This window comes from Salmo salar, chromosome 01 (assembly GCF_965601325.2).
Source record: "Salmo salar chromosome 01, fSalSal1, whole genome shotgun sequence".
Classification (NCBI taxonomy): domain Eukaryota; kingdom Metazoa; phylum Chordata; class Actinopteri; order Salmoniformes; family Salmonidae; genus Salmo; species Salmo salar.
In genome coordinates, this window is record NC_138291.1 from 9,751,488 (window position 1) to 9,777,558 (window position 26,071).

The following is a 26,071-nucleotide window of genomic DNA, read 5'->3' on the forward strand; positions in this document are numbered from 1 at the left end:
AAAAAAAAAAATAGACACTTCCCATAACTATGGTGTGTGAACAAAGGTTTTATTGAGTCCTACTCTATCTGTGTCTGGAGTGGGTCTCCGTTTCTGCAGCTTGTAATAAAGAACTATATCTCTTAACAGTTCTTCCTGATTCTGGCTGATTTTTCCCATAACAGTGTGAAATAAGGTTTTTTATAAGCCCAGCCGTTTATATATGCAATCCCGTGTGAAAGTAGAGTTCTGATGGTTGCTGCTAAAAAGAGGAGGATCCCAGCTGCTACTATATTTATTTCTCAGCTGCTAATATTAAGCACTATAAAGCCTGGCCCTATGACTAAGTTTTCATATCTGTCTAACCCTGCTGTACCATACAATCTGACTCTAGAACAGCATTAGACAATTTTTAAATGGAATGCTCAACAGTGATTATTGATCTCTCTCTCTCGGCCATCCTCACAGTTCCCTCACTCAGATAGAATGTTGGCGGGTTGATGGCCCTGCAGGCCTGTTTGACGGACAACTGGACAGAACATATCAGAATGCTTGGACCTCAGCTAAGACCCTCCTCTCCTTTCCTGTCTTGCAAGGGAAGACCCTTCTCTACTATTCCGGTTTGACATGATGCTCTCAAGGTGTCTCTTTCTCATGTTGCGTGGTATTACCTGTAGATGACTCCTAGACACTTTCACATATGGGGCTCCCGAGTGGCGCAGCGGTCTAAGGAGCTGCATCTCAGTGCTTGAGCCGTCAGACACCCTAGTGCAAATCCAGGCTGTATCACAACCGGCCGTGATTGGGAGTCCCATAGGGCGCCGAACAATTGGCCCAGTGTCGTCCGGGTTTGGCCTGTGTAGGCCGTCACTGTAAATAAGAATTTGTTCTTATCTGACTTGCCTAGTTAAATAAAATCAATAAATAAAAACATAGATTGCCTCTGAATTGGTGTCCACATCAGGCTATTTACTTGTTACAGTTGAAGTCGGAAGTTTACATGGACTTAGGTTGGAGTCATTAAAACTTGTTTTTCAACCACTCCACAAATTTCTTGTTAAAACATCTCTTGGGTAGGGGGCAGTATTTTGAATTTTGGATGAATGAGGTGCCCAATGTAAACTGCCTGTAACTCAGGCCCAGAAGCTAGGATATGCATATGCATGGTAGTATTGGATAGAAAACACTCTAAAGTTTGCAAAACTGTTAAAATAATGTCTGTGAGTATAACAGAACTGATATGGCAGGTGGAAACCTGAGGAAAATCCATTCAGGAAGTGGGATATTTTTGATGTGGGTACTTTTCTGTTGAATGCCTATACAGTATCTAAATGGTTAGGACCCATAATGCAGTTCCTATGGCTTCCACTAGATGTCAACAGTCTTTAGACATTGTTTCAGGCTTGTATTCTGAAAAATGAGGAAGAATGAGACCATTTTCTATGTGGACTCTAGAATGAACCAGAGCTAGTTTGCGCGAGTGACCGATTGCGCGCCGTTTGTTGTTTTTCCTTTCTATTGAAGACGCTATTGTCCGGTTGAAATATTATTGATTATTTACACAATAGACAACCTGAAGATTAATTATAAACATCGTTTGACATGTTTCGATGAACTTTACCGGTAGTATTAGGATGTATTCATCTGCATGTCGTGACCGCCTTTGAGCCAGTGGATTACTGAACAAAACGTGCCAACAAAACTGAGTTTTTGGGACATAAAGAGGGACTTTATCGAACAAAACAAAAATGTATTGTGTAAAAGGGACTCTTGTGACTGCAACATATGAAGATCATCAAAGGTAAGTGATTAATTTTATCGCGATTTCTGACTTTTCTAAGCGGGGCGATGTCTTCAGATAATCGCATGGTATGCTTTCGCCATAAAGCCTTTTTGAAATCTGACACAGCGGCTGAATTAACAAGAAGATAATCTTTAAGCCGATGTATAACACTTGTATTTTTATGAATGTTTAATTTGACAATTTCTGTATTTTGAATTTGGCGCTGTGCAATTTCACCGGATGTTGGCCAGGTGGGACACTACCGTCCCACCTGCCCATAAGAAGTTTTAACAAACTATAGTTTTGGCATGTCGGTTAGGACATCTACTTTGTGCATGACACAAGTAATTTTTCCAACAATTGTTTACAGACATTATTTCACTTATAATTCACTGTATCACAATTCCAGTGGGTCAGAAGTTTACATACACCAAGTTGTCTGTGCCTTTAAACAGAAAATTCCAGAAAATGATGTCATGGTTTAGAAGCTTCTGGGCTAATATAGGCTAATTTACATCATTTGAGTCAATTGGAGGTGTACCTGTGGAGGTATTTCATGGCCTACCTTCAAACTCAGTGTCTCTTTGCTTGACATCATGGGAAAATCTAAAGAAATCAGCCAAGACCTCAGAAAAATTTTTGTAGACCTCCACAAGTCTGGTTCATCCTTGGGAGCAATTTCCAAATGCCTGAAGGTACCACGTTCATCTGTACAAACAATAGTACGCAAGTATGAACACCATGGGACCACGCAGCCGTCATACCGCTCAGGAAGGAGACGCGTTCTGTCTCCTACAGATGAACGTAATCAATCCCAGAACAACAGCAAAGGACCTTGTGAAGATGCTGGAGGAAACAGGTACAAAAGTATCTATAGCAACAGTAAAACGAGTCCTATATCGACATAACCTGAAAGGCCGCTCAGCAAGGAAGAAGGCACTGCTCCAAAACCACCATAAAAAAGCCAGACTACGGTTTGCAACTGCACATGGGGACAAAGATCGTATTTTTTTGAGAAATTTCCTCTGGTCTGATGAAACAAAAATAGAACTGCTTGGCCATAATCACCATCGTTATGTTTGGAGGAAAAAGGGGGAGGCTTGCACCATCCAACCATGAAGCACGGGGGTGGCAGCATCATGTTGTGGGGGTGCTATGCTGCAGGAGTGACTGGTGCACTTCACAAAATAGATGGCATCATGAGGAAGGAAATGTATTTAGATATATTGAAGCAACATCTCAAGACATCAGTCAGGAAAGTTGTTGCAACATGGCTTAAGGACAACAAAGTCAAGTTATTGGAGTGGCCATCACAAAACCCTGACCTCAGAAGATTTGTGGGCAGAACTGAAAAAGCGTATGCGAGCAAGGAGGCCTACAAACATGACTCAGTTACACCAGCTCTGTCTGGAGGAATGGGCCAGAATTCACCCAACTTATTGTGGGAAGCTTGTGGAAGGCTACCTGAAATGTTTGACCCAAGTTAAACAATTTAAAAGTTGAAATAAATCATTCTCTCTACTATTATTCTGACATTTCACATTCTTAAAATAAAGTGGTGATCCTAACTGAGCTTAGACAGGGATTTTTTTTTACCAGGATTAAATGTCAGGAATTGTGAAAAACTGAGCTTAAATGTATTTGGCTAAGGTGTGTGTAAACTTCCGACTTCAACTGTACCTGTGTGTTAGAATATTGCCCCATGCTCTCTCTTTCTCTCCAGGATAACATTAGGGGAAGCAGAGTGGAAGAGGACACTTCAGGGGAAAGCTCCATCTTCTACAAAGAAACTAATGCCTTATTTGCTACGTGAGGTTTATCTTATCAAATAAAAGGATGCTTAATGCTTAAGTTGCTTAAGAGTTTACTGATTTAAGTAGGACACGTGACATCCTGGCAACTATGAAAAAAAAACACTTAATATCGGAGTTGTCTTGGGATGGCTATGCATATTCATGGTATGAGGCTAGTAGCATAGCATCTCTCTCCATTGAATACAGGCAGTTGACGTTAACAACCCTCATCGAATATTCAAAAAAGGATTACAATAATGAGATGTACTCACAAATCCAAAGAAAGGAGAGACATGCATCTTGTCAGTATATCCATCATCTTTGGGGAAAGTTGTTTTGATGTTGTCACCAATCCCAGGCTGCAAGACAACATCAACGACTTTATCCCCCTCATCCTAAACTTTGCTAACTCTTGTTCAACTGCTCTTTAATTAAAAATTGGTTTCATTAAATGTTTACATTGGCTTCAAGTGTGTTTTTAAAAATTCTATTGAATTAGATGTTTCACAGGGTAACAAAGCATAAAGGCCATTTTCCAGTTGGTTTTGGCTCAGAGTAAAACACACCAATCCCTGTCCTAATTTCAATAACGTGTACCAATGTGGTATAAATGGTATTTTTTAGTAGTAAATCTCAGTTGTATTTTTAGAACTATTTTCAACTTCAGGACCAAAAATGTTGTGGATGCTCCGCATAGTAATTACAAAAGTGTACAATGCTGAAAGTAGAGCTTGTGTTTAAAAGCTCTCGTATGTGTTTGTCATTCGAATTTTGGTGGGCACTATGCTGGCACAAGGATTCCATGGCCACAATAAAGCTAGATTATGAATCAGAATGTCATGGGCATTTTCGACCACATTTCATTTGGACAAGGATAACAGAGGAACCTACTGACTAACGTCTCTGGATCTACCGATAGATAAAGAGAAGATATTGACTCAACAGACCATTTTTTTTTTTATTGAACTAGGCAAGTCAGTTAAGAACAAATTCTTATTTTACAATGACAGCCTACCGGGGAACACTGCGTCAACTGCCTTGTTCAGGGGCAGAACGACAGATTTTTACCTTGTCAACTCGGGGATTGCAATCCAGCAACCGTTTGGTTACTGTCCCAACGCTCTAACCACTAGGCTACCTGTCACCCCGATCAGTGTTGGCAATGCAGTAGTATGGAAATGACACCCTTCAAGTACTGAGGAAATGTCCAAATTAATGAAATGCCCTTAATTTGCATTGCGAATGTTGCTTTGATGGATACGAAATATGACTGGTTGTGAATAACAGTATAAACGTAAGAGTGGTAACGTAACGAAGCAGCAGTATTTTTACCCAGCAGATGGCAGTAGTCCACCTTCAATAATGAGCAGAGTGCAGGAGGTTTAGGCTTGAGATCCAAAGGCGTAGAATTCACACAACATGTGCCTATAATCCAATATAAACTCCTATAATTCCTCAGTGTTGAAGTTAATTAAACGCACACCAACATTTCTGAAACTCTGCTCACTATACTCAACCTAAAGTGCAACACATCCGGTTTTGTAAAAATAAATATGAACACAGAGCAGTTTACAAGCTACATGTAAAATATAACACCAGAATTTGATGACCTTGAGAGAGAGAGAGAGAGAGAGGAGAGAGAGAGAGAGAGAGAGAGAGAGAGAGAGAGAGAGAGAGAGAGAGAGAGAGAATGAGATGTTACTGGAGAGCTAGCTTCATCCAATTCACTGTAATTAGCCTGTATATTAGTCTAGGTTACCTTTAGCTGGTATTGTTTCAAAGCTTTTATGATCTCTATTAAGATAATTCATAGGACTTACTACACTCCTGCCAGAAAGCATGTAATGCACCCAGAAACATCATATCTCTGTTGGAGATGCAAAAAGCATTTGTGGATACCATTTTAAGATACTGTATGTGCTATTATTTACTTATGTCTAGGAATGTATATCCATCAATTTCCACGATTATGTCTGTTGGGAAATTTAAATATTGGTGATCAACATCAGAAAAAGTTTTGTAATCTAGGTCTAATAGCTGTAAAAACCATGTATAGCCTCAAATCCAATCTCAATAACAAACTTAAGGACTGAACTATCTAACTACATCCTATTGGACTATGTATTATCAAATCAAGCATAAAGCAGACATATCTGACAGCATTTGGAAACCATATGTTGACCAAAGTGCTGTATAATGGGCATTTTGTTTTGTGTTGTTTTTGTTTGTGAATGTCTTGTTTGTTTTGGTTAGATTCTTTTAGCCTTCGTGTTTTGCTTATGGATCCCTATGTGAGAATGAATGTAGATTTCTGTGGGTGGGTGGGAAGTGGATGGGAGGGAGATGTATATTGACACTGTGAGATTATACTTTTTGTATTTATTTATTGTTTTTTAATAAAGGTGTGTATTTAGTCCCCTGTCTCCCTGTTCACCCACGACTGCGTGAACACGCATGACTCCAAACCATCATCAAGTGATGTGTTACTGACTGTACGTTTGTTTATGTGTAACTCTGTGTTGTTGTTTTTGTCGCACAGCTTTGCTTTATCTTGGTCAGGCCGCAGTTGTAAATGAGAACTTGTTCTCAACCAGCCTACCTGGTTAAATAAAGGTGAAATTAAAAAAAATAAAAATCAAGGCCTAATCACCGACAACGATGAGACTGCCTACAGGGAGGGGGTCAGAGACCTGGCAGTGTGGTGCCAGGATAACAATCTCTCTCTCAACGACAGCAAGACAAAGGAGCTGATCGTGGACTACAGGAAACGGAGGGACGAGCATGCCCCCATTCACATCGAAGGGGCTGTAGTGGAATGGGTCAGCCCAGTACATCACTGGGGCCGAGCTCCCTGACATCCACGACCTCCATACCAGTCGGTGTAAGAGGAAGGCCCAAAAATCTTTCAAAGACCCCAGCCATAGACTGTTCACTCTGCTACCGCACGGCAAGCAGTCCCGGAGAGCCATGGCTGGGACCAAAAAGCACCTGAACAGCTTCTACCCCCAAGCCATAAGACTGCTGAACAATTAATCAAATGGCTACCCGGACAAAAGAATATGCTTTTTTTTTTTTGTTATTGTCACATAGACCGGATAGGTAAAGTGAAATGTCTTGTTTTACAGGATCAGCCATAGTAGTACAGCACCCATAGAGCAAATTAGGGTTAAGTGCCTTGCTCAAGGGCACATTGAAAGAATTTTCACCTTGTCGACCCAAGTATTTGAACCAGCGACCTTTCCGTTACTGACCCAACGCTCTAACTGCAAGGCTACCTGACTATTTGCATTGACTCGTTTTTGCTCTGACCCTCTTACGCTGACTATACACAGTGAACACTCACTGGACTTGGTACTGGTACTCTGTTTATAGCCGTCATTGTAAATAATAATTTGTTCTTAACTGACTTGCCTAGTTAATGAAAGGTTAAATAAATAAAAAATGTAAAAATATATAGCTTTGTTATTGTTATATTGCGTTACTATTTTTCTACTTGTATTACTTGTTAACTCTGCAATGTTGGGGAAAGGCTCGCAAGTAAGCATTTCACGGTAAAAGTGTAAATCTGTTGTATTCGGCGCATGTGACAAAATGTGATTTGATTTGCTACGAGGGGACTTTTATTATGAAGTTGAACTTCAAGTAGAAGTTTTACCCGGATGTAATTGTTCAACGTTGGAGAAATGAATGACAACAATATACTGTTGACAAAGAACAAGTCCTAAATAGATAAGAAACGAGGTCAGAGTGTCTTCTCTCATCATGTAAAGTAAGGGGTAAGTAAATTACTAGCTGCTAACCTGTACTTCCCACTCGGTTTCTAACGTTAGCTAGCTAGCTAGCTAGCATGTAGCCCAATAATAATGGACTAAAGGAACCCAACGTTACTGCTTTACTATGTTTAAAGGCGAATTGGTTCTGCAGGCCAAAAAAAAGCCAAATACTCCACCTAAACGAGAATCGAATCTCAATTGCGGTAGCAACCGTTCTCGAAACATCAATCCCTCTACTAGTATGTTCATATCACATACAAATAATTTCACAAACGCAAAATACACATGCATGTACACCAGAGGAGGCTGTAAAATGTAGATGTTTTGTCTGTGTGGTAACACTCATCCTTGATATGAAAGATAAGGTACAAAACCGTACTGCAAGCGATGCGTGTTCATCTTCATGACCGAGCGTCGATGTTCTTGACCATATCTCCCTCTTACAGAAGACACTTTCGTCCAATCGCTCATGTGTAATGGAGGTCAAAACGTGCCGTAAACCAGGAGGGAGGTCACGTGTGTTGCGGTGCAGAGAACCACTGGTTCGAGCTCAGTATTGGGCAGTCTGAAAGTGGCCGACGTTGACGTCGGTTTCATATGTAGTTAGCTAGCGATGCAAAGACACAGGGTGCTGGAAGTATCAAGGTTCGTTTCTGTTCTCATTGTGGATTCTAGATCATGGCCCACTGCAGAGCTAGGTTGCTGTAACTCATAAATGCCAGGGAGGGAGACTGCTTGCGATTTTAAGACTGAATGTCATAGCTACAGTAGCTAAGCCAATTTTAGGTCTGTGGGTTTCTATAAGTTGCCTATGTAACTGCTCTTCCTTTGTGAACAGGCTCAGGACAGCAGCATGGGCAGAAGCAACAGCACTACCTCGCGCGGTGTTCCAGTGGTACTGGTGTGCCTTGGTGCTCTGCTATTGGGCAATGTGGTGATCTACTTGTACCTGGACTCACTGCAGCAGAGTGGCGACGGCGACCCCCACCTGACTCCTCATGGGGCATGTCCGCCCCGTCACTTTAGGATGGCCAACATGAGGAACTGTTCGCCCTGGCTGGAGTGTCCACAAGTGCGCACAGAGGTGCGCAAGTTGAAGATGATCGGCCAGGGAGCTGTTAAGCAGGTTAGGCACACAACAACAGAGAAAATGTAAAACTGTGCCCAATTTCATCTGACATAAGCAAACCTGAATACATAACGAAACCTGAAGTGTTTATTCAATGTCCTCCTCCCCCTCCCATAGGTTTTCCTGTCCGAGTGGAAGGGTCACAAAGTAGCCCTGTCCAAGCTCTCCTCCCCGGATTACCAGGAGGACTTCCTCCATGGGCTCTCCATGCTCCAGGCCCTCCAAGGGCCCCACGTGGTGGTGCTGGTAGGCCTGTGCTCAGAGGACCACACCCTGGTCACAGAGTACCATCCGCTGGGCTCTCTGCTCAACCTGGTCGCCGTGCTGGCCCAGGAGAGGCACCGCGTACGGGACACCTGGCAGACCCGCCTGCGGCTGGCACTGGACTACGTCTCCATTCTCCATTACCTCCACACCAGCCCCGCCGGGACCAGAGTCATGTGTGACTCGAATGACCTGGTGAAAACCCTGTCACAGTTCCTGCTGACCAGCGACTTCCACCTGGTGGTCAATGACCTGGATGCCCTGCCAGAGGTCAGGGCCCCTGCGGGCTCGCTAGTGAGATGTGGCCACCGGGAGCTCACAGGGGAATTTGTGGCCCCAGAGCAGCTGTGGCCCCACGGTGACAGCCAGCCATTTGCCGATGAGCTTATGCCGGGGTACGATGAAAAAACAGATATTTGGAAGATTCCAGATGTTACACGTTTCCTGATGGGGAGGGTAGCGGGAGGTGACGTGGTCCATTTCCACCTCTTTCAGATCAACGGGGAGTGTAAGAGAAGAGACCCTCATCTTCGCCCCTCTGCAATGGACGTCCTGAGCGTGTACAGATCAGTCTATGCAACCATGATGAGAGACAGTCCCGGTCCTGGTGGCTCCAGAGATATGCTTTAATCTCACTTTTCTCCTTTGTACTGATAAGAAACTGGACTGTGTAATAAAAAATTAAATAACTTTTTGTCACAGTTTTATCATTTACCCTTTGAGATGTTACCTTTTTTTATTTTATACATTTGCTCACTTTTATCTTCGAAGCATTTGTGTTGAAATAATCTGTACATTCTCTGCTGCAAGTAGCCCATAATGTCCTATGATGTGCTCCAGGACACAGGGTGGCGCTAACGCACCCCTTATCCCATTAACAGCTGGCAGAAAACCCTGGCGCATAATAGAGGGAATTCCCTTCCAAACATGGGGTGTTTTTAATTAAAAACAATTGTTGCAAAACAATTAGTATTTTTGCAACAGAAACCGTTTACGCCAAACGGAAAAACGTTTCGCAACAGAAAACGAGAGTTTCTATAGGACAAATTCCGGTAGGTCCCGCCCCGGTTTCCGTTGGAAGACGTGATGAATACATCCCTGGTTTGTGGATTGTTGTAGCACGTCGGACACTACTCCACCGGACTCCGTTATTGTGTTTTCATCCGACCTTGTGCTGATCTTGACTGTTTCGGAGCATACGGCCTAATACCGCAATTGAACAATGTTTGCAGTCAGGAGTGCATTCCGCCTGGGTGCAAGAATCACTGAGATTTCAAGACGAGGATGCGCTGCCGGTCTTCCAGTGGATGATGTTGTCAACGGGCTTACCGAGGAGCAGATACAAGTAACGTTAGATAACTACTTCAGTTAACTTTCAACTAACGTTAGATAGCTAACATTATACAGTCAACAAGCTCAGTTGAAAGTCTGTATTGTGTTTTTTTTATTTTTATGAAGGAACAAAACAAAAAAAGGTGTCAAGGACGCGTAGTTAGTGTTTACAGGCCAAAATGACGGACTGTTATGACATAACTGTTGTGGCGAGAGTCTTATTTAGATGGCTTTGGTTGTACTAACTACCTATATTGTCTCGACATCGAGACGCTCGTTGTTCAGCTCAGTTAGGCTACCAGCTGTAGTTCACTACTAAATGTATGCACGGGGCAAACAATGCTTTCAGACCTCTGGTAGCTGCTGGTATGATCCGAGACACAGGTTACATGCGGACAGCTAACGTTGGTGTGGACGAGGGGTGGGTTTCTGGTGCAGTTTTTGATTGGGTGAAAGTTCGTGCATGCATGTGACGCTACTTCGCTTTGAAAGGGAAGAAACTACGTTTTGCATAACAATATCAAAATATGTTGATGCTATCTAGTAGTTATTGTATTGATACATTTTTTTTTTAAACAGTACTCTAACAGTACACATGAGAACATATTCCGTTTGAAATTCATGTTGATACATTTTTCTTGATATTTTTGCTGTCATTCCCTATTTTTGTCCAGCTCCGACAGACAATCCGGAGGTTCCTAGCGGAGAAACTGGCACCCATCGCCGATGAGATTGACAAGAGTAATGAATTTGTTGGGATGCGGGTGAGATGATGAAATCTACTATTCTAATAAGGGCTAGCAAGCTAGGACAACCTTACCATAATAGGATGGTGTGTGTGGTATTCTTCTTGAATAATGTTAATATCTTACTGTGGGTTGCACTACAAACAGTATAATCCACCTCAAACGAATAACAAGACATCATTAGGATCCATGACCTAAATCCTAAAAATACTGGACATTGTATTACAATAGAGGTAACTCTTAATGTTCTTTATGTAGGTCTACATTGAGTGTGTTTTGGGACTTCAAAATATGAACTTTGTAAGACGCCTGGTTTACACCTGGTAACTTCTTTTTTTTTTTTTTTTCATGCAGGACTTTTGGAAGGACATGGGTGATATGGGACTTCTGGGTATCACTGCCCCAGGTAAGAGATGGATATTGATTTCGGGTTGATGTATCACTATGCTATTTATCCCGGCGTAAAATGGTTTACCAGTAGTTTCACCAATGGCCGTGTTGGTGATCTGATGTAGAAGTAGCATCATAACTATGTTAACTTCTTCCCCCCCTCTAAGTGGATTATGGCGGTTCAGGATTGGGTTACCTAGATCATGTGATTGTGATGGAGGAAATGTCGCGAGTGTCGGCAGCTGTCGCCCTCAGCTACGGGGCCCATTCGAACCTCTGTGTCAATCAGATGGTGCGCCATGGCAACACGAAGCAGAAGGACAAGTACATGGCCAAGGTGTGGGTGATATTTGTAGTCCCATACATGCTTAATGCACCCTGAAGTATACAGGCAGCCTCAAAGTGCAATAGCCAGGTGTTGTTTTTATTTCTTTGATATGAAATGTGTACCGTTGTGTTTTCCCAGCTCATGACAGGAGAGCATGTTTGTGTCCACTCTATACAGGCAGTTTCACATTGAACTAGCCATGTTACAGTACATTTGGAAACTATTCAGACCCCTTCACTTTTTCTACGTTACAACCTTATTCTAAAATGGATTCAATAGTTCTCCCCCCCCCCCCCCCCCCCTCAATCTACACACAATACCCATAATGACAAAGCAAAAACAGTTCCTTTTTTTTATTAAAAAAAAAATGTCACATTTTACATAAGTATTCAGACCCGTTACTCAGTACTTTGAAGCATTTTGTCAGCAATTACAGCCTTGAGTCTACTTGGGTATGACGCTACAAGCTTGGCACACCTGTATTTGTGGAGTTTCTCCCATTCTTCTCTGCAGATCCCCCTTAAGCTCTGTCAGGTTGGATGGGGAGCATCGCTGCACAGCTATTTTCAGGTCTCTTCAAAGATGTGCGATCGAGTTCAAGTCCGGGCTCAGGCTGGGCCACTCAAGGAAATTCAGACTTGTCCCAAAGCCACTTCTGGGTTGTCTTGGCTTTGTGCGTAGGGCCGTTGTCCTTTTGCCCCAGTCTGAGGTCCTGAGCGCTCTAGAGCAGGTCTTCATCAAGGATCTCTCTGTGCTTTGCTCCGTTCATCTTTCCCTTGACCCTAACTAGTCTCCCTGTCCCTGCCGCTGAAAAACATCTCCACATCATGATGCTGCCACCAACCTCCTTCACCGTAGGGATGGTGCCAGGTTTCCTCCAGAAGTGATGCTTGGCATTCAGGCCAAAGAGTTCAATCTTGGTTTCATCAGACCAGAGAATCTTGTTTTTCGTGGTGTGAGTTTTTAGGTGCCTTTTGGCAAACTCTGAGTGGGCTGTCATGTGCCTTTTACTGAGGAGTGGCTTCCATTTGGCCAGTTTTACCATAAATGCCTCAACGGTGGAGTGCTGCAGAGATGGTTGTTCTTCTGGAAGGTTCTCCCATTGCCACAGATGAGCTCTGGCACTCTGTCAGTGACCATTGGGTTCTTGGTCACCTCCCTTCTCCCCCGATTGCTCAGTTTGGCCAGGTGATGGAGGCCACCGTGTTCTTGCAGATCTTCAATGCTGCTGACATTTTTTTGGTACCCTTCCTTAGATCTGTGCCTCGACATAATCTTGTCTCGGAACTCTACAGACAATTCCTTCGACCTCATGGCTTGGTTTTTGTTCTGACATGCACTGTCAACTTATATAGACAGGCGTGTCTGTCTTTACAAATCATGTCCAATCAATTAAATTTACCACAGATGGACTCCAAGTTGTAGAAACATCTCAAGGATGATCAATGGAAACAGGATGTACCTAAGCTCAATTTTGAGTCTCATAGCAAAGGGTCTGAATGCTCATGTAAATATGGTATTTTTCTTTTAATTTTGAATACATTTTTAAAAACATGTTTGTGTTGTCGTTATGTGGTATTGTGTGTAGATTGAGAAACAATTGATTTAATACATTTTAGATTAAGGCTGTAACGTAACAATGTGGAAAAAGTCAAGGTCTGAGTACTTTTTGAATGCACTGTATGTCTTCTCTTTCTAATATCATTTCCCCAGCTCATGACAGGAGAGCACGTGGGTGCCTTAGCAATGAGTGAGCCGAACGCCGGATCCGATGTGGTGTCCATGAAACTGAAGGCCAAGAAAGAAGGTGAGCCCTCTGGAATACTCTCCTTAAAGCCCCTTTCTGTAGTAGCACAAGTTCACTGAGCCAGTTCCTTACCTCTTAAATGGCATCCTTGCTCATAATGCTGTCTATCTCCTTTCTGGGTTTTTATTTTGCTGAAGGTGACCACTACATTCTTAACGGTGTAAAGTTCTGGATTACCAACGGGCCAGATGCCGACGTTCTCATTGTGTACGCTAAGACAGACCCGGAAGCTCACCAAAAGGGTATCACAGCTTTCATTGTGGAGAAGGCAAGTATTTATCGTCGGCAATGAAACCAAATGCCTTCCATATTTCACTTACAACAGCTTAACCAGTTATAGGTCTGGGCCTATTTACACTTAACCAGTTATGGGTCTGGGCCTGTTTACACTTAACCAGTTATGGGTCTGGGCCTGTTTACACTTAACCAGTTATGGGTCTGGGCCTGTTTACACTTAACCAGTTATGGGTCTGGGCCTGTTTACACTTAACCAGTTATGGGTCTGGGCCTGTTTACACTTAACCAGTTATGGGTCTGGGCCTGTTTACACTTAACCAGTTATGGGTCTGGGCCTGTTTACACTTAACCAGTTATGGGTCTGGGCCTGTTTACACTTAACCAGTTATGGGTCTGGGCCTGTTTACACTTAACCAGTTATGGGTCTGGGCCTGTTTACACTTAACCAGTTATGGGTCTGGGCCTGTTTACACTTTAGCAGTTATGGGTCTGGGCCTGTTTACACTTTACATTTAAGTCATTTAGCAGACGCTCTTATCCAGAGCGACTTACAAATTGGTGCATTCACCTTATGATATCCAGTGGAACAACCACTTTACAATAGTGCATCTAAATCTTTTAAGGGGGGGGGGGGGGGTTAGAAGGATAACTTTATCCTATCCCAGGTATTCCTTAAAGAGGTGGGGTTTCAGGTGTCTCCGGAAGGTGGTGATTGACTCCGCTGTCCTGGCGTCGTGAGGGAGCTTGTTCCACCATTGGGGTGCCAGAGCAGCGAACAGTTTTGACTGGGCTGAGCGGGAACTGTGCTTCCTCAGAGGTAGGGGGGCCAGAGGTGGATGAACGCAGTGCCCTTGTTTGGGTGTAGGGCCTGATCAGAGCCTGAAGGTATGGAGGTGCCGTTCCCTTCACAGCTCCGTAGGCAATCACCATGGTCTTGTAGCGGATGCGAGCTTCAACTGGAAGCCAGTGGAGAGAGCGGAGGAGTGGGGTGACGTGAGAGAACTTGGGAAGGTTGAACACCAGACGGGCTGCGGCGTTCTGGATGAGTTGTAGGGGTTTAATGGCACAGGCAGGGAGCCCAGCCAACATCGAGTTGCAGTAATCCAGACGGGAGATGACAAGTGCCTGGATTAGGACCTGCGCCGCTTCCTGTGTGAGGCAGGGTCGTACTCTGCGAATGTTGTAGAGCATGAACCTACAGGATCGGGTCACCGCCTTGATGTTAGTGGAGAACGACAGGGTGTTGTCCAGGATCACGCCAAGGTTCTTAGCACTCTGGGAGGAGGACACAAGGGAGTTGTCAACCGTGATGGCGAGATCATGGAACGGGCAGTCCTTCCCCGGGAGGAAGAGCAGCTCCGTCTTGCCGAGGTTCAGCTTGAGGTGGTGATCCGTCATCCACACTGATATGTCTGACAGAGATGCGATTCGCCGCCTGGTTATCAGAAGGGGGAAAGGAGAAGATTAATTGTGTGTCGTCTGCATAGCAATGATAGGAGAGACCATGTGAGGATTTGACAGAGCCAAGTGACTTGGTGTATAGCGAGAATAGGAGAGGGCCTAGAACAGAGCCCTGGGGGACACCAGTGGTGAGAGCGCATGGTGCAGAGACAGATTCTCGCCACGCCACCTGGTAGGAGCGACCTGTCAGGTAGGACGCAATCCAAGCGTGGGCCGCGCCGGAGATGCCCAACTCGGAGAGGAGGATCTGATGGTTCACAGTATCAAAGGCAGCAGATAGGTCTAGAAGGATGAGAGCAGAGGAGAGAGAGTTAGCTTTAGCAGTGCGGAGAGCCTCCGTGACACAGAGAAGAGCAGTCTCAGTTGAATGCCCAGTCTTGAAACCTCACTGATTAGGATCAAGAAGGTCATTCTGAGAGAGATAGCAGGAGAGCTGGCCAAGGACGGCACGTTCAAGAGTTTTGGAGAGAAAAGAAAGAAGGGATACTGGTCTGTAGTTGTTGACATCGGAGGGATCGAGTGTAGGTTTTTTTCAGAAGGGGTGCAACTCTCGCTCTCTTGAAGACGGAAGGGACGTAGCCAGCGGTCAAGGATGAGTTGATGAGCGGGGTGAGGTAGGGGAGAAGGTCTCCGGAAATGATCTGGAGAAGAGAGGAGGGGATAGGGTCAAGTGGGCAGGTTGTTGGGCGGCCGGCCGTCACAAGACGCGAGATTTCATCTGTAGAGAGAGGGGAGAAAGAGGTCAAAGCACAGGGTAGGGCAGTGTGAGCAGGACCAGCGGTGTCGTTTGACTTAGCAAACGAGGATCGGATATCGTCAACCTTCTTTAGCAGTTCTGGGTCTATATTTCCTCTAGTGTTTTTGTTCGGCTTTAAGCAAATTTCCGGTCTGCTGAGTGCAGACTTAAACGTTTTGAAATGTCTAACTTCCAGCGCGTGTTTACTGTGAACTCTGAAGCTGTACTGGCTTTAAGTTAGTTTTAAGTGGCTAAGTAGGCTACTGTGTCTATTTGATCATAATGTGGGCCTACCAGAGTGACCTACCATCAAAAACAATGGAGAAAATGCCTCCTATAACATTTTAACATGGAAATAGCTGTTCTATCATTCAGCCTACAGTAGCAGCCAATGTTTGGTGTTCAATGTAGGCCTACATTCCATGAGACTTTTTTTTTAAAGCATGCAGGGCTTGGCATTAACCTGTTTATCCACTTGTCCTTCAGACAAGGAGGTGACTGGAAATGTTGTTTAGGTAAACCACTTTACAAAATAAAATGCATTATACCATTCACAGAGAAACAGACAAATTAATGTTCCCTCTGCCTATTGGCTACTTAACTTATTCAAGCTTGTCTCAAAATACAACACTGCCCCTTTAAGACAATCTCTTTACCTGACTCGTTTTTCAAATATGTCTAGGAATGTACATGTTTTGTGCTCTTGTAGGAAGCAATCACTCCCCTATTGCTGTCTACAAATGATCTATAACTGGGCTAATAACTCACTAACTAGCAAAGGATATGAACAAAATGTGCACACGTGGCTACATGCAGCTCTTGCTTTGATCTCAAAACAAGCACATCTACTCACAACTGCTCATGCTGTAAACACAGTCCAGTTCAAAGTAAATGGGACAGATCCATATATGGTCTGTTTGCATATAGGCCTATTGCAGCTCTGATTGGTTATGCCGCCCCGGTCTGTGTAGAGTACGGCCTGTGTGTCAATGCAATAGAATCCTACTCCGATGCGTTCTGCCTACAACAAAATCTGTTGTGTAGTTTGTTTCGGTATGTTGCATTGAAAGTGGCTAATATTGTATTGATTCGATCACAATTGCCACAGTAAAGAGAAACATTGAGCGTTTCCTGGGAAAACTGTAGAACAGTGGTCACCAACCTTTTCTGAGTCAAGATCACTTTGAGTCAAAATGCAAGCTGAGATCTACTGCTCAGATTATATATATTTTTTTTATATGACTTAAACATAAGCCTATGCAACATTAACAAATTAAAAACAGTACTGTAGCAATGAGGTTTATGCAGTAAGCTATAGGCCCAATACATTAATACCGCATATTGTCTTTGCTTGAATTGCCCTGCCAATGCATAGTTCGGGACATTTAAAAAATATATATATTTTCAAATTATATTTCAATTTGAGGTAGGCTATATGATCACACCGGTAATCAATCCGTTGTTGTATTACTTGAAGCTCAGTAAACATACTTTTACATGTTTATTTTACTGGCCTGAGGGAGAGGGCAGCAGACTGAAGGTCTGCCTCTCAACATCCCTCCGCTCTCCCTTTCTCCGCTGACACCGACCAAAAAGGGACACCGTCTTCCAGCTGATAGCAAAACTTGAGTCTCACCACATTATTTCTGCCTACAAATTCATGTTGTTACTCCTATGAACAGAGAAAGTGAAATCTTCCTTGATATTAAAAGACCAAAGCCGCTAATAATAACAGCACCTATAGATACACTTTCCTACTCATTCATTACTGCTGCAGTGCTTGTGGTAGCGTTGAGTGGAAATAGGAAGAATGTGCATTTTATGGCTTAGAATTGTTGAATACAGTCTCTCTCTAGTCATGTTTTTAAATCTCACAGTATCAACTTTGCTTTCTTTTATGCCTGCTAAATTACTGGAGACACAGTAATATTGGCCAGCGGTAAGCCTTTTGATTTGCTCTCCGGGCCTGCCAGGAAGGCAGAGTTTGTACCTTCAGACACATGAAATGGTTCCAAATGGTAAGTTTTCCTACCCATTGCACAGGGCAGCTGAATCGGCAGCACCTACTGACAACAGCCCGAGACGAATAAAACAAAATAGGAACACAAGGCTTTATCGTTGGGTTTTGACAGAAATGTTTGGCTATCGACTAGGAATGCCTTGGAGGACGACCGACCGGTTGGTGACCACTGCTCTAAAAAGTTGAGTGAAGTTCAATCTCTGGCTTCTCTCCATGGGCTGATATTTGTTCTGCACGACCGCATGCAGTTTTAGAGGGTCCGTTGTTCTGGACCCGTTTTTACTTAATCAGTTATGGGTCTGGGCCCTTTTACACTTTATTTTATTATGATCAATAATGGAAACACTTCTGTCTCTACACGGACTCTCCCAACATTTCCCAGGTTTCCCAGTAATCGTGTTTTGGAGGATTCTGGAAAACCATGGCGTTTTGTGAAAGATACTAGAATTTTGCAACCCTAGTCTGGACATATAGGTAAATTGTGCCCAACTTTTATTCCTACAGGGTATGCCAGGGTTTAGCACAGCACAGAAGCTGGATAAACTGGGAATGAGGGGATCCAACACTTGTGAACTTATCTTTGAGGACTGCAAGATTCCAGGTGTGTGTGTGTGCGCATGTGCCTGAGCATGTATGCACATCTGTGTGTATTCAGTAATATTTTGTATCATAATGAATTACGTTTTCAATTGCAACATCGTCTTTTGATTACAGTGGAGAATGTCTTGGGTCCTCTCAACAAGGGAGTCTATGTGATGATGAGTGGACTTGACCTGGAGAGACTTGTGCTTGCAGCAGGACCTATCGGGTAAATATACATATTCTGGGTTTATAACACATGCCCATGAGCCTATTCTGTCTACGTCTATCTAAACTCAGCAAAAAAAGAAATGTCCTTTTTCAGGACCCTGTCGTTCAAAGATAATTAGTAAAAATCCAAATAACTTCACAGATCTTCATTGTAAAGGGTTTAAACACCGTTTCCCATGCTTGTTCCATGAACCATGAACCATGAACAATTAATGAACATGCACCTGTGGAACGGTCGTTAAGACACTAACAGCTTACAGACGGTAGGCAATTAAGGTCACAGTTATGAAAACTTAGGACACTAAAAAGGCCTTTCTCCTGACTCTGAAAAACACCAAAAGAAAGATGCCCAGGGTCCCTGCTCATCTGCGTGAACGTGCCTTAGGCATGCTGCAAGGAGGCATGAGGACTGCAGATGTGGCCAGGGAAATAAATTGCAATGTCCGTACGTTGATACGCCTAAGACAGCGCTACAGGGAGACAGAACGGACAGCTGATTGTCCTCGCAGTGGCAGACCACGTGTAACAACACCTGCACAGGATCAGTACATCCGAACACCACACCTGCGGGACACGTACAGGATGGCAACAACTGCCCGAGTTAAACCAGGAATGCACAATCCCTCCATCAGTGCTCAGACGGTCCGTAATAGGCTGAGAGAGGCTGGACTGAGGGCTTGTAGGCCTGTTGTAAGGCAGGTCCTCACTAGACATCACTGGCAACAACGTCACCTATGGGCACAAACCCACCGTCCCTGGACCAGACAGGACTGGCAAAAAGTGCTCTTTACTAACGAGTCGCGGTTTTGTCTCAGAGGTGATGGTCGGATTCACGTTTATCGTCGAAGGAATGAGCGTTACACCGAGGCCTGTACTCTGGAGCGGGATCGAGGTGGAGGGTCCATCATGGTCTGGGGCGGTGTGTCACAGCATCATCGGACTGAGCTTGTCATTGCAGGCAATCTCAACGCTGTGCGTTACATGGAAGACATCCTCCCTCATGTGGTACCCTTCCTGCAGGCTCATCCTGACAAGACCTTCCAGCATGACAATGCCACCAGCCATACTGCTCGTTCTGTGCGTGATTTCCTGCAAGACAGGAATGCCAGTGTTCTGCCATGGCCAGCGCGGAGCCCGGATCTCAATCCCATTGAGCACGTCTGGGACCTGTTGGATCGGAGGGTGAGGGCTAGGGCCATTCCCCCCCAGAAATGTCCAGGAACTTGCAGGTGCCTTGGTGGAAGAGTGGGGTAACATCTCACAGCAAGAACTGGCAAATCTGGTGCAGTCCATGGGGAGGAGATGCACTGCAGTACTTAATGCAGCTGGTGGCCACACCAGATACTGACTGTTACTTTTGATTTTGACCCCCCCTTTGTTCAGGGACACATTATTCAATTTCTGTTAGTCACATGTCTGTGGAACTTCTTTCGTCTGTCTGTTGACTCTTGTTATGTTCTTACAAATATTTACACGTTAAGTTTGCTGAAAATAAACGCAGTTGACAGTGAGAGGACGTTTCTTTTTTTGCTAAGTTTATGTTCTGCAATGAAGAAAATGCTCCCCTCTTTCAGAATTATGCAATCTGTGATGGACTTTTCCGTTCCCTACCTGCACGTTAGAGAAGCTTTCGGACAGAAGATTGGACACTTCCAGGTGGGAAATCAACCAAACCATTCTCAGGCAGTCAAATAAGAAAGGGCACTTATGTCAGATCTACACCTATTTCTCTTGCATATACCACTTCCTTTTAAGGTTTTTAAATGACTAAATTTGATGTGAGAATTAATAATGCTTTCAGGTATAACAACGTTTTTGCCTTTTCTGGAATTTGTTTTTTCCTTCCTACCAGTTAATGCAAGCAAAGATGGCCGACATGTACACACGCCTGGGTGCATGTAGACAGTATTTGTATAACGTGGCACGAGCCTGTGACAAGGGACACTTCAGTTCCATGGTGAGCATTCTCGACAACAACAAAGTCCATTATTAATGTAATGTCAAATTCATAGATGTAATCTAACAGCAAATATATTGGATGAAAGTGTTGATGACAAATGTGATGTTACATTTTATAATGTAATATGATAGAAAAACAATATTGGATAGCACAGTATTAACTTGGTGTTATTGCAGGACTGTGCTGGGGTCATTCTATATTGTGCTGAGAATGCCACTCAAGTTGCTCTGGATGGAATTCAGTGCCTGGGTAAGAACCAAGCCAACCATGTACTTTTATAGAAACATGTTGCTCTTTGTAGCTAATGTTAACACTATGTGCAACTGTTTTACAGTTGTGTTCATCCTAACTAAAATCTCTCTGTGGAGGGATTGGAGGGCTTGTTTTTCATTTGATTTATGACAAGTCATTGTTGCGTTTCTCCACCTGCAGGTGGCAACGGCTACATTAATGATTACCCCATGGGCCGTTTCCTGAGGGACGCCAAGCTGTATGAGATCGGAGCAGGCACCAGTGAGGTGCGCAGACTCATCATTGGTCGAGCCTTCAATGCCATGTACAAGTAGACCTTGAATGCTGAAGAGAAGTACACGCACTGGATCAAGACTCACCCAAAGGCCTTACACAAAATCTCATTATACACTCTTGAAAAAAGGGTTCTTTGCCTGTCCCTGTGTAGTAGAACCCTTTCACCCAATGAAGAAGTTTCTACCTTGGACCAAAATGGTCCCTGTAGGAGAAACAGCCGAGGGAACACTTTATGATTCTCCATATCAGCTTTAGTCACGGGCAACGAGCACCGGAGTAGCACCAAAGGTTCACGTTCCAAGATTGATGATTCATCTGGTGTGGACTTAGATCTCTGCATCCAGTGTTTAGATACAATACGTAGTCTGGTATCAACCCAATGAAACTGTATTTATCATTCACAGAAATGTTAAAAGTAACAATTTCATTTATGGCATTTAATAGGGTTTTATTGATTCTACCCTGCAGTGAAATGACCTTAGTCTATATAGTGGAGGACTCTAGTAGTGTGTCTGAAGCAGTGAACCATACAATATGCTCTGTTATGCAAAGAGTTACCTTGCAAGCAGCAGCATTTTTTAAATCATAGCAAACTTCAGATTAATATATCCCCTTTCCATTGGTGTTTCCTGGGTACATGGCTTTGTACACAAGTGGCTACAATTAACAACTTTTAAAACTATCGTTATCTTTTTGTTGTTGTGTTGTCACTCTTATTTTTTTCAAAGTATTTGTGAAAACTTTCCCTTTACCTCAGTGGTGTTGAGCTGTGTAGAAATCCTCTCCATGAATGTAAAGTGATGGTGGTCAGCAAAAACAATGATATTTCCATTATAGAAAATCACTGTTTACTTTTAAGAGCATATTCGAATGGTTAAATCAACAAAAAATTGTCTGATAGGAAAACAAAATGTTCTCTTTAAATCAGCAAGATCTGTTTAAATTCCTCAAGATTTTGTTTCAAACTGTAAGTATCCAAATTGGTTGGTTTCCTGTTTGTGTAGAATAAAAAATGACTTGGATTTTGCACCATTGGGCCATGTCTTATTTAAAATTCAACGGTGCGTGATGTTTAATATTAAAGTCTCTAGGTATTGCTCGCCGGAGGTAGAATACCTCATGATAAGATGTAGACCACGCTATCTACCAAGAGTTCTCATCTATATTATTCGTAGCTGTCAATTTACCACCACAAACCGATGCTGGCACTAAGACCATAAGCAAATGCTCTTCCAGAAGCGGCGCTCCTAGTGGCCGAGGACATAAATGCAGGAAAACTTAAATCCGTTTTACCTAACTTCTACCGGCATGTCACGTGCAACCAGAGGAAAAAATTAAACTCTAGACCACCTTTACTCCACACACACAGATGAATACAAAGCACTCCCTTGCCATCCATTTTCCAAATCTGACCATAAGTATATCCTCCTGTTTACAAGCAAAAACTAAAGCGGGGGAAGTACCAGTGACTCGCTCAATACAGAATTGGTCAGATGACACGGATGCTATGCTACAGGACTGTTTTTCTAGCACAGACTGGAATATGTTCTGGGATTCATCCAATGGCATTGACAAGGATACCACCTAGTCACCAACTTCATCAATTGTATTTATTTAACTACGCAAGTCGGGTAAGAACAAATTCTTATTTACAATGACGGCCTACCAGAAGGCAAAATGCCTCCTGTAGGGAAGGTGGCTGTGGGGGAAAGAAATATAGGACAAAACACATCACGACAAGAGAGCCATAACACTACATAAAGAGAGACCTAAGGTAACAACACAGCATGGTATCAACACATCAAATGTAATTTTGTCACATTCACTTACAAGCCCTTAACCAACAATGCTTTAAGAAGTTCAGATTTTTTAAATTAAGTGTTAAGTAAAAAATGTATTCAAAATAATTCATAATTAAACGGCAGCCCTAAAATAACAAGCAAGGCTATATACGGGTTACCGGCAGAGAGTCCATGTGAGAGGGCACCGGTTAGTCGCGGTAATTGAGGTACTATGTACATGTAGGTAGAGTTAAAGTGACTGCATAGATTATAAACAGAGAGTAGCAGCAGTGTAGAAGAGGGGTCTGGGTAGCCCTTTGATTAGCTGCTCCGAAGTCTTATGGCTTGAGGGTAGAAGCTGTTAAGAAGCCTTTTGGACCTCGACTTGGCGCTCCGGTACCGCTTGCCATGCTGTAGCAGAGAGAACAGTCTATGACTAGGGTGGCTAGAGTCAGACCATTTTTAGGCCCTTCCTCTGACACCGCCTGATATAGAGGTCCTGGATGGCAGGAAGCTTGGCCCCAGTGATGTACTGGGCTGTATGCACTTGCCCTCTGTACTGCCTTGCGGTCAGAGACCGAGAAATTGCCATACCAGGCCATTTGTGGTGATGCAACCAGTCAGCATGCTCTCAATGGTGCAGCTGTAGAACCTTTTGAGGATCTGACAACCCATGAAAAATCTTTTCAGTCTCCTGAGGAAGAAATAGGCTTTGTTGTGCCCTCTTCATGACTGTCTTAGTGTGTTTGGATCATGATAGTTTGTTGGTGATGTGGACACCAAGGAACTTGAAGCTCTCAACCTGTTCCACTACAGCCCCGTAGATGAGAATGGGGGCGTGCTCGGTCCTCCTTTTCCTGTAGTCCACAATCATCTCCATTGTCTTGATCACGTTGAGGGAGAGGTTGTTGTCTTTGCATCACACGGCCAGGTCTCTGACCTCCTCCCTATAGGCTGTCTCATCGTTGTTAGTGATCAGGCTTACCACTGTTGTGTCATCGGCAAACTTGATGATTGTGTTGGAGTCGTGCCTGGACATGTAGTCATCAGTGAACAGGGAGTACAGGAGGGGTCTGAGCATGCACCCCTGAGGGGCCCCTGTGTTGAGGATCAGCGTGGCGGATGTGTTGTTCCCTACCCTTACCACCTGGGGGCGGGAAGTCCAGGATCCAGTTGCAGAGGGGGGTGTTTAGTCCCAGGGTCCTTTGCTTAGTGATGAGGGCACTATGGTGTTGAACGCTGAGCTGTAGTCAATGAATAGCATTCTCACATAGGTGTCCCTTTTGTCCAGGTGGAAAAGGGCAGTGCTGAGTGCAATAGAGAGTGCATTATCTGTGGATCTGTTTGGGCGGTATGCAAATTGGAGTGGGTCTAGAGTTTCTGGGATAATGGTGTTAATGTGAGCCATGACCAGCCTTTCAAAGCATTTCATGGCTACAGACGTGAGTGCTACGGGTCAGTAGTCATTTAGGCAGGTTACCTTAGAGTTTTGGGGCACAGGGACTATGTTGGTCTGCTTGAAACATGTTGGTATTACAGACTCAGTCAGGGACAGGTTGATCAGCGCATGCTCGGAGTACACGTCCCGATAATCCGTCTGGTCCTGCGGCTTTGTGAATGTTGACCTGTTTAAAGGTCTTACTCACATCGACTACGGAGAGTGTGATCATCCGGAACAGCTGGTGCTCTCATGCATGTTTCAGTGTTACTTGCCTCGAAGCGAGCATAGAAGTAGTTTAGCTCATCTGGTAGGTTCTTGAAACTGGGCAGCTCGTGGCTGTGCTTCATTTTGTAGTCTGTAATAGTTTGCAAGCCCTGCCACATTCGACGAGCGTTGGAGCCGGTGTAGTACGATTCAATCTTAGTCCTGTACTGACGCTTTGCCTGTTTGATGGTTCGTCGGAGGGCATTGCGGGATTTCTTATAAGCTTCTGGGTTAGAGTCCCGCTCCTTGAAAGTGGCAGCTCTACCCTTTAGCTCAGTGCGGATGTTGCCTGTAATCCATGGCTTCTGGTTGGGGTATAAACGTACAATATCATCGATGCACTTATTGATGAAGCCAGTGACTGATGTGGTGTACTCCTCGAATGTCTTCAGAAGAATCCTGGAACATATTTTAGTCTGTGCTAGTAAAAGATTCCTGTAGCTTAGCATCTGCTTCATCTGACCACTTTCTTATTGACCGAGTCACTAGTGCTTCCTGCTTTAGTTTTTGCTTGTAAGCAGGAATCATGAGGATATAATTATGGTCAGATTTGCCAAATGGAGGGTGAGGGAGAGCTTTGTATGTGTCTCTGTGTGTAGAGTAAAGGTGGTCAAGACTTTTTTTGTTTTTCCTCTGGTTGCACATTTAACATGCTGATAGAAATTAGGTAAAACTGATTTGAGTTTCCCTGCATTAAAGTCCCCGGCCACTAAGGAGCGCCGCCTCTGGATGAGCATTTTCCTGTTTGCTTATGGCTGTATACAGCTCATTGAGTGTGGTCCTAGTGCCAGCATCAGTCTGTGGTGATATATAGATGTAAAAAATATAGATGTAAATAGTGTGGTCTACAGCTTATCATGAGATACTCTATACCTCAGGCGAGCAAAACCTTGAGACTTCCTTAGATTTCGTGCACCAGCTGTTGTTTACAAATATACATAGGCCAACGCCCCTTGCCTTACCACAGGCCGCTGTTCTATCCTACCGAAAAAGTTTAAACCCGCCAGCTGTATGTTAATCTTGTCGTCGTTCAGCCACGACTCGGTGAAACATAAGATAATGCCGTTTTTAATGTCCCGTTGGTAGGATATACGTGCTCGTAGATCCTCTATTTTATTATCGATCGATTGACCGATGGTAAAGGTAGATTACACTCTCGGCGACGGATCCTTACAAGACACCCGGACCGTCGTCCATGATATCTCTGTCTTTTCCTCCTGCGAATGACGTGGATGAGGGCTTTGTCGGGTGTCTGGAGTAAATCCTTTCTGTCCGACTCGTTGAAGAAGAAGAATTCCTCCAGTACGGGGTGAGTAATCTCTTTCCTGATATCAAGAAGCTCTTTTCGGTCACAAGACATGGTGGCAGAAACATTATGTACAAAATAAGTTACAAATAACGTGAAAAAACATGCACAATTGGTTACGGGATCGTAAAACGGGGGCCATCTCCTTCGGCGCAATTATTAAACATGACAGAAACAATGTAGCAACACAACATGGCAGCAGC

General features: G+C 43.8%; 2 protein-coding genes and 1 long non-coding RNA gene across 3 annotated transcripts; 2 read left to right on the top strand and 1 right to left on the bottom strand.

The window, feature by feature from the left end:
• Positions 1-721: 721 nt before the first annotated feature.
• Positions 722-7,796, bottom strand: LOC106608302 (uncharacterized). The gene is made up of 3 exons (XR_006766101.2): positions 7,708-7,796; positions 3,828-3,914; positions 722-849 (listed from the first exon to the last, which is right to left on the bottom strand). It is a non-coding gene; the product is annotated as an uncharacterized LOC106608302 (long non-coding RNA).
• Positions 7,228-9,393, top strand: pomk (protein O-mannose kinase; the record flags this gene model as incomplete). Its single annotated transcript, NM_001165273.1, is given in 3 exon segments — positions 7,228-7,331; positions 8,167-8,454; positions 8,575-9,393. Coding segments are annotated over 2 exon segments (1,050 nt in total). The 3' UTR covers positions 9,352-9,393.
• A 408-nt stretch (positions 9,394-9,801) lies between these two features.
• On the top strand, positions 9,802-22,105 carry ivd (isovaleryl-CoA dehydrogenase). Its single transcript, XM_014206096.3, has 12 exons — positions 9,802-10,066; positions 10,728-10,817; positions 11,154-11,205; positions 11,357-11,526; positions 13,231-13,324; positions 13,462-13,592; positions 18,283-18,379; positions 18,493-18,586; positions 20,163-20,244; positions 20,441-20,545; positions 20,725-20,797; positions 20,981-22,105. Exons 1-12 carry the CDS (start codon positions 9,944-9,946, stop codon positions 21,112-21,114), a joined length of 1,245 nt encoding a protein of 414 aa, XP_014061571.1. The 5' UTR covers positions 9,802-9,943; the 3' UTR covers positions 21,115-22,105.
• Positions 22,106-26,071: the final 3,966 nt, after the last annotated feature.